Raw genomic sequence first — 9,767 nt, forward strand, 5'->3', positions numbered from 1 at the left:
AGTTTCAGGTTTTGACAATTAGTTTTTTCAGGGTTTGAAAATATGGAGTTAAAAAAAAAAATCCGAACAGGTTTATATATATATATATAAAAGAAGAAAAAATAAGAGGTAGTTGGACCACTCCCTCTTGTCAGCTGGGGCTGGCCAAACCACCCATGGCCATTTTGCTTGGTTGGGTATTGATTATGTAGTAGAGGAACTAGATTTAGTTTTGAAATTTGGGGTTTCTCTGCTCTCATCCGGACCCTGCAGCTAGGCCAAGCATGCACCAAGTTGTACAATTCTTGGAGGGTGATGTTCCTCTTCCAGAGTTATCATCGCTTGCCCCTCTGTGCCAGCGGCTTAACATTTGCACATAAGAGAGGTTTCACTGATTTTGCCATGTCCCATTCGTCTTCAATGGACACGTTGTTCATGCATTCCTCTTATGTTACAGAATCGCTAATTCAATGGATTGGCTCTAGGGGTTGTTTAGTCACCTCCCTCTTATGTTACAGAATCACTAATTCAATGGATGGGCTTTAGGGGTTGTTCGGCCACCTCCGTTTGGCCGAAGGGGTGGCTCAACAACTCCTTCATTTTTTTTTTTAGGTTTATATATATATATATTGGAAAAACTTTAATTAATCTCTTAAGCTTTTATTATTTTTTCAATTACCCTCTGAAGTTCAAAAACTCTCAATTTATATATCGAACTTTCAATTTTTTTTCAATGTCACCCTCGGTTAGATTTTTCGCTAAATCCTAAGAGATGGGTATCGAAATGACCAAAATACCCCCTTAAAAAAAATTGTAAAGATTCAGGAGTTGCCACGATTTAACGAAATTTGAAAAAATGCCCAAGCCTGAATCTTTATAATTTTTTTTATTTTTTTATAATAAAAAATAGGGAAGTTATATCAAAACACTTTGGGTAATCACGCCAAAAAAAATTTGTCCCTAAGTTTTTTTTTTCGATAATTTATTCCTGGGTCAATCGAAATGCCACAAAAATCCATACCATCAAATTTTTTTAATTGCCGTTAAATTGGTCGAAACGTATCGTTTTGCCACGTCAGTATAATAATTTTTTATTAATTTAATTTAAAAATTAATAAAAAAAATAGAAAAGGTGGTAGGAAGCCACCCTTGGCCACCCCCATGGGTGGACTGCAAGCCACCCCAAGGGTGGTTAGGGGTGGCCTCCCAAGGGGTGGCTACGAACCACCCAAAACCACCCAAGGGGTGGCCGCAAACCACCCTCAGAGTGGTTTTGAAGGCCACCCCTAACCACCTAAGGGGTGGCTCGTAGGCCTCCCCTTGGGTGGTTAGCGGTGGCCCGCAAGCCACCCCTAACAACCCTTGGGATGGTTGCAATCTAACAGCAGTTAAAAAATTTTGACTATAGAGATTTTCTTGGCATTTCAATTAACCCAATGAGTAAATTGTCAAAAAAAAAAAAAAAAAAACTTAGGGACAAAAAATTTTTGGCGTGCTTACCCAAGGTGTTTTGATATAATTTCCCTAAAAAATAAGGATATTTTGATAATTTTGACAAAATTTAACAAAAAAACCTAACAAAGAAATGACATTGCAAAAAATTAGAAGTTCAATACACTAAATTGAGAGCTTTCAAAATTTGAGGGGATAATTCCAAAAGTTATGGAAGTTTATGGGGTTAAGTGAAGTTTCCCTGATATTTTTATATTTAGTTTTTTGAATATTTTTTAAGAAGTAACACATGTCACAATATGATTGATGCTGATGTGGCACATCAACAAATCTTTTCAACTTTTATAACAGCAAAGACCTTCTCTTTTTTCTTATCTCTAGGAGTGTTGAATCACTTTTAAACAAAAGCATGTTTAGCTTATGATGATGATGATTTAATGCTAGATATACCAATATGTATATGACCGAATGGAATAGAGCATATGTATGCCATTACAGCTAGAATTGTAACACCCCGAAAATTTAATTAACTGGTAATTAAATTATCGAGCGCTTCCTAGACTTATTTACTAAACTAATAGGTCCATAGGGATCTATATTCCTCAATTAGAATAATAAGGGGTAATTACATTTTTCCCCCATAAACTACAACACTATGTCAATTTCCCTCATAAACTACCAACCTTATTGCCAGACCCCATTAGACTACCCTTTTCTTTCCAAAACCCCCCTTCCGTCAATCAAACTCATTAAATCAAACGGTCAACCCGTCACGTGTGCCCCACATGCCATTTTATCAATTTCTATCCTGCTTTTGCCCTCACTTTGGACTGTTAAACCAAGCTAGAACATTTTACTATACTCACCATGTGTAAGTGCATGGTTAAATGAGAAAAAAAAAATTCAACAATCGCATGCCTCATCAAAAAAAAGCTGTGGGTTTTTTTTTTTTTTTTTTCTTATTTCAAGTAGAAATGTCATGTTCACTGAAGAGTGAAGCAACATCTGTGGAGCCCATGTGCCGTTGTGGAGTACTTGCATGTTTGAAGACTTGCTCTACGAAGGAAAATTAAGGACGGAGGTTTTACGGTTGCATAAATTATGCTGTAAGATTTTGAAATTTCTCTACTTTTCTCTTCTTTTCTCTTCTTATTCATAATGGGTAACATTTTTTTGTTCAATAATTGGATAAATTGTAGATGGGTAACCCATAATTTTTTTTTTTAAGAAATGTATAATGTTGCATGTGCTTTATAAACAACTGAGTTCACCATTTAATGACGAGTACGTCATGTTCATTTATACTCACTAAGTCGTCAGACTTACCCTTGTATTCTTTTCATTTTTTCTCCATATGTACAACTATGCTGTTATAGATAGTTTAGCAGAAGATGGATACCGTGGAGCATCCGGTTATCTTAGAGGATTCGACCCGGGAGATGCTTAAGGACTTATTGCAAGCTTAGGCGAATACTCATCGTAACTAGTAATTTTGAGTTATATTGTAGTCTTAGAGCTTTTATGCATGCTTGTATATTAAGGTATAACATGAATCCCTTGTAAAGATGATGGTGTGTATTAGTATGATTTTGATGTTCTTTGGTAAATGCTCTGGCTGTAATAATTAATGCTTATAGAATCTTTTTATTTCTGCTATTTAGTATCCTCTGTTTTTTAGGATTAGAGGTCCCTGAGTCTTGTTTGGAGTGCAATAAGGCTAGGAGATGAACCGTGAAATTAATTACCAGTTAATTAATTTATGGGGCGTTACAAAAGCACACATACAAACTCCCAATCCATCATATAAGACAACTTCAATAATTAGTATAACACAGGTTGGTAATAATGAGAAATAATGAGAGATTCATAAAGAGCGCAATAAGTGTTTGAAAAAAGCACTCAACAAGATCTAGGGAGAGAGCACTCCAAAAGAAAGACACACAACACACACACACACAAAAAAAAAAAAAAAAAAAAAAACTATAAAAGCAAGGGACAAAAATAAAACAAAACGAAAAATACCCAAAGCATGCACTAGAATGCAATAAGATAAGCAACAAAACTTCTAGTCATGCTAAACAAAAATGGACAAATAAACCTCTTAAACATGACTCTGAAACGAACCTTCCAAAGTGCAAAATCACTTCCAATGAAAATGGAAGGAGCACTTGGAACAGAGGTAGATCGTCTCAAAACAATGGGGGTCATTGAACACACTTAGGACGTTAGTCCAAAACTAAGTGAACTAGGCTTTGATACCAATTGAAAGAACAATGAAGATCGTGTTCTACCCCCAAATTGCTAAATAAACAAAATATGGAACTAAGCCATTCAACAAACATATAATATGCACAATGGAATTTAAAGCAACATCACCACAAAGTTAAATGCATATGCAATTTATATAACCAAAATAAATAGCTATACTTAAAAATAAAGAACATTCACACAACCACAACACAACATTTGTTGACGAAGTGGAAAAACCTTTGAGCACCTCAAAGAAAAAATCACTCAAGGGCAGCCAAACCCGGGAAATCACTATATCAAGATTCAAAGTTATAAAATAGACGATACTCTCTCCCTTGAGGACCTCTAAACTTAGTAAGAACAACAAGCTTACCAGATTGTCTCCATCGTGACCATTTTCAAGCAATGCATCTCCTTACCGACCCTTCGGTAGACTTCCTTGCAGTTGAGTGATGTGTATGGTGTGGCTTGAAATCAACGAAAAACAAAAAACCCAAGTGAGAAAGCACGAAGCTTTTTAGGCAGCCTTACTTGGTACACAAAACAGTGAAGGGTATCACTTCCATGAGTGATAGTAGCAACCCTTTCTTCACCGAGAACCTCCAAGCTCAAAGGAGCATAAATGAAAATGAAGAGGTTCAAAGAGTTTTGCATAAATAAGACAGGTATTTATAGATCTACAACTTTACTTCTTTTCGTCCTAACGGGGATTTTCTTCCGTTAGGACGAGAAGGCCAAAATTTGATATTTTGAGCCATTCCCATCATAACGAGAGTTAATCCTCGTTAGGACACAAAGAGTAAAAAAGTAGATCTAAATACCTGTCACGAGCCTGTCATGACGCACCTTCTAACCAGAAAACAAAAGCTTCAACTTTGCTCCCATTACTTGTCCCGTTCTGACAAGATTCCTGAATAGAAACCAGGGAGTCCAACTTTGCTCTTGTTACATGTCTCGTTCTGACAAGGTTCCCGACGAGGAAATAGTAACCTCCCGTTACATGTCCCGTCCTGACGAGGTTCCTGATGAGGAACCAATAGCTCCCCGTTACATATTCCGTTCTAACTCAACTTCTAACGGAGAAACAAAGACTTCCCATTACATGTCCCGTCCTGACGGGGTTCCTGACAAGAAACCAAAGAGCACTCCTTCAGTGCCGTCACGAGCTCGTTGTGACGCCCCATCCAACAAGGAAGGCAAGAACTCTAACAACCATCCAATCTTCACCTCGACACTTGGGGAAGAACGGAAAAATACAAACAAATGTTTTGATCATTCAATCAGGCCAAACTAAACCTAACACATTCGATTAAAGTGGCCCCGAATGAATGATAGTGCATTATTGTGTTGTTGGTTGTTGATCCCCATTAATTGTTTTTTTATTATTATTATTCATTGTCCAAATAACTCTAATTACCAACACACCAAATGTAACCTTGTAGTCACTGTCTACACATGTAGCATAAGAACTTGACCAAATTAAGAAATATCAACATTGACCACTTTTGGTTGATTAAGAGGTTTGCTTTATAACAAAATGAATCAATATAGTTTTAGACCTTGATTTTTTTTTCTTCATTTTTTGGAGCTTCTCTTGTATAGTTACTCTGTGCTATAGAGGTGCCCACTTTTCAATCTTTTCTTTTATAAATTACTTGGTGTAAAGAATGTGCCTTTCTCACTCACACATCAAATATCATTGAAATTACAAGTCTACTGCTCTTAAAATAAAATGGTTGATAAGTGTTAAAATATTCATATTTTCAGCCCTTAACTTGCATGTTTTAATCCTTTGGTTTTAGTTAATTAGGCCATTTTAATTTCTTTTTGTGTTTTTCATGTTTTTACAGGCTTTTGGAAGAAAATGAAGTAAAACTGGGTGATTTGGGCATAAAGAGAGAAGATGGGAAAAGTTGGAACTCCCTGATATTGTGAACAATCGCAGGGTACCTGCGATCGAGCGCAGTACTCGAGAGGACATAGCATAAAGCAAGCTAGGAACGATCGAGCGCATCCCAGAAGAAGGATCGATCGCAGACCTGCGATTGAGCACACACGAGCTGTGATCGAGCGCACCTATGCGCAGGAGACAAACCAAGGTGGAGGCTAAGATGTCCCTGTTTCCATATTAGGGTTTTCCAACTCCCAATTGTAATAGAATTGAAACCCTACGAAATCCCTAGGGCTTACTACTTTTCCAAGGACTTCTAAAGCCTATAAATAGACTCTTAAGCCTTTAGAATAGAAGACGTTTGCAATGAGAGAATAGGAGCTCGTCAAGTTCAAGTCTCGGGTTTATTCTTTTCCTTTCTTTTATTTTATTTTATGAAGATGTTCAACATCAACTTTATGTGTAGCTAATTTAATTAGTAGGGCTTGATTGAAGCCCTAGTTATGTTTTGTTAATATTTCAATATTGGCGCCTTTGTGATGATCTTGTTGTGCTATTTAACTTGATTAATACCTGCTTGCATGAATTCCTCATATATGTGTGCCTGATCAACATATGCATGTGGTATGTACTAGTTAGTTAAATCATTTTGGATGGCTGAGTCCTGGGTTTAACATAAGTAACAAAAGATATCCACGCCGGGTTCTTGGGTTATTCAACATGGGGAACCGGGAGTATATGCCATGCCCTAGGCCTCGTGTGTTTGTCGATTTCCACAGAACATATGCTTTCCTAAGGAACAACTTAGTATAAATCATGCTAAATCCCTTAGGAATGAAACGAGTTAGAGTATATGCCATGCCTAACTTGTTGCTTAGGAAAATCTATATCTTTAGGAGTATACACCATACCCTAAGGTTGACAAACATTAGATATGCATAACCTGATCAAAGCATTGGCATATTGTTATTTTAGCTAAATATAATTAGTGGTGGATATCCAAGCCCTACCCTTTATTATCATCACTTCAAAAATCAATCTTTGTTTTGCTTTTGCTTAAGGAATCTATTTTTAAACATAAATTCAGCAATCCTCGTGGGAATGATCCTGTACTTGCACCATATTCTACTATGTTGACCTTGTGCACTTGTAGGTAAAACGTACAAATTATTATCTATTAATTTAGGTAATATTTTGCACAACAATGGCACTCTAAAATGTCCATCAACATCTAAATTCCAAGAGTTGAGCAATAATCAATTAATTTGCTGTAATGGGCACTCTATATGCCTTATTTATTTAGTATGTTTGTACTTAAAAGGGATAGTATCGTATTATAAAACTGTGGGTACCCAAATGGCAGGTACGTTAGAAATTTTGTTTAATGCATTTATTTTACTTGAGGCACCTTTTAGTTTAAGTTGAATGTGGTTAAAGTAGACTGTTAGTTGAAAGCATGCTAATTGCCTTGTTTAGTGTTTGGATCTGATTTTATGAATAAATGGTTTCTATTATGTGACCCCCCCTCTCATCCAACATGTCCTCATCACCATCCCCATTTAATCATAAACTCTTCATAAACTAAACTTATTGTTTACTTTTTAAATTTTTTTAATAGTCATTTATTTTACTCTAAGGCTCTGTTTTTTTCGATGTAAAGTGGTTTCTAGAAAATGATTTCCACATTTTACGGTGTTTACTGCAACATAAAATAGTGGTGAACGAAAAATATTTTCCTTTTGACTGAAAATTCTTCTTTAATTTTCGAAAAATTGTAAACCATTTTTTGACTTTGAGCATCTCATTCTCAAATCGAAGGACCCTTCCAAGAGCCACCCAGGACCTTACCAAGACCCGCCCAAGACCCCGCCGGGACTTGACCGAGACCTACCCGAGACCCGCCAACAACTTGACTAGGACTTGCCTAGGAACCGCTCAGGACCCCACTGGGTCTTGCCCGGGACCCGACCAGACTTGGATGGGACCCGCCTGGACTTGCCTAGGACCTGCTCGAGACTTGACCAAGACTCGCCTACGACCCGCCTGGGACTTGACTGAGACACAACCGAACCCGCCCGAGACCTTGTCGGGACTTGACTAGGACCCGCCTAGGACCCCGCCGAGACATGACCGGGACCTGCCCAACACCCGCCCAGGACTTGACCGAGACCCGCCTAGGACTAGACTGGGACTTGCTCGGGACCCGCCCGGGACCCCGCTGGAACATGCCCGAGACTCGCCCGGGACTTGACCGGCACTCGCCCGGAACCCGCTGGGACTTGACTAAGACCCAACTGGACCTGCCCGAGACATGACCAGGACTCGCCTGGGACCTGACTAGGGCCCGCTTAAGACCTGCCTAGGACCCACCCGGGACCTGACCAAGACCCGCTCGGGACCTGACCGGACCTCCATTGGACCTGCCCAAGGCCTACTCGAACTTGTCAGGAACTGCCCGGGACTTGCTTGGGACCCGCCCTGGACTTGATTGGGACCCGCCTGGGACCCTGCCGAGACTTGACTGGGACTTGCCCAGGTCCCGCCTGTGACTCGTCGGAAAATATTTTCATCAAAAAATATTTTCAGCGGAAAACATTTTCCTTGAAAATGATTTCCTAGAAAACATTTTTCGGCATTTGGCATGTATGGAAAATCAGCTGGGTCCCCCAACGTTGGAAAAATTTTTCAACATAAAACATTTTCTTGGAAAACATTTTTTGGTATTTGGTGTGTACGCAAAATCATATTAAACACTAAATTACGAAAATGTCCCTGTCAAGTCTTGGGTGGATCCTGCCAGGGTCTCAGGCTGATCCCGATGGGGTCCTGATAAGGGCTAGGTGAGGTCCGGGCGGGTCCTAGGTGAGTCCTAATGGGGTCCTTACGGGACTCGGTTCGGACACCTCTAAGACTTGGTAAGGAGTTTTTCGTAATTTAGAGTTTAATATGATTTAATGAAATATATACATATATTAAAAAAAATGATTTTCCATGCATGGTAAATGCCGTAAAATGTTTTATGCAGAAAACATTTTCAAGAAAAATGACTTTCCTGAAAATATTTTCCGACCAACCATTTTACATCGAAAGAAACAGAGCCTAAGTCTAGTAAAATATCATATCTTGGTTTGTGTTCTGTAGGGTCCAGCATTTCATTCACATAATGGCAATTGATGATGTCATTTTTACAGTTCATTATGGGGTTAGGTTTAATAGGCGGTATAAGTGCACGTATGTTGGTGGAAAAATAGGGGTGTTTGATGAACCATATGATCTAGACTGTCTTTCATTTATTGAAATTGAAACCATAGTTAAGAGATTTAGATACCAACTAGGTGACTTGATTTATTACCTTCAGCCTGATAAAGAATTGGATGATGGGTTGGTGCTTCTAACATGTGATGATGATATTGTTAGAATGAGTGAGATCTTTATAGGACATAAAGTTGTGGTGTTGTACACTGTGGCATTTGGGCATGGTAATGAAGAAGTATGTGCAAATGATGAGGATGAACCTTGTGATGATGATGAGAGAAGGATGGCTGTTATAAATGACCTATTTTGGAAGTCATTGATAAGCAGTGACGATGATGCATGGGACGACAAGGCTGAACCTGGGGTCAGTACATCCACTTTTGGGGAGGAGGATGGTGAGGATGATGGTGAGGATGGTGAGGAGGATGATGGTGCTAAGGGGGATGGTGAGGACGAGGATGCCGATGAGGAGGATGTTGAGGAAGAGGATGGTGATGCGGAGGTTGGTGATTATGGGGATGGGGATGGGGATGGTGATGAGGACATGGATGGTGATTATGGTGATGGTGATGAGCATAGTGAATCTACTGACAGGAAACCAAGGAACTTCTTAGAAGACCATAAAAGCACTAGGAACACCCCCAAACAAACTCTCAAGTTCTAAACTCATAAACATTATATGAACGGTCATTGAATTAGGCCAATCTAAAACCTAACATCCTAGTAAGTCCCTTTACCAATGATGATGAGAATGAGGTAGATCGTAGGCCTAGGTGTGCTCCTAATGTTTCAGAGTTTCATGAGGCCAACATGGTCGACCCTAAACTGACTGTTGGGCAGAAAGTTATTTCAATGAAGCAGTTCAGACAAGCTGTCAAGACATTCAATTTGTTAAGAGGGAAGGATATTGAATTCACTAAAATTGATGGGGGCAGTTTGT

The 9,767-nt window shown here is 38.9% G+C and overlaps 1 protein-coding gene across 1 annotated transcript; it reads left to right on the top strand.

Moving 5' to 3' along the window:
- The first annotated feature begins 8,338 nt into the window (after positions 1–8,338).
- On the top strand, positions 8,339–9,491 carry LOC132165086 (histone chaperone cia1-like). Its single transcript, XM_059575590.1, has 2 exons — positions 8,339–8,412; positions 8,714–9,491. Exons 1-2 carry the CDS (start codon positions 8,339–8,341, stop codon positions 9,489–9,491), a joined length of 852 nt encoding a protein of 283 aa, XP_059431573.1.
- Positions 9,492–9,767: the final 276 nt, after the last annotated feature.

The sequence above is a fragment of the Corylus avellana genome, chromosome ca11, assembly GCF_901000735.1.
Source record: "Corylus avellana chromosome ca11, CavTom2PMs-1.0".
NCBI classification, from domain to species: domain Eukaryota; kingdom Viridiplantae; phylum Streptophyta; class Magnoliopsida; order Fagales; family Betulaceae; genus Corylus; species Corylus avellana.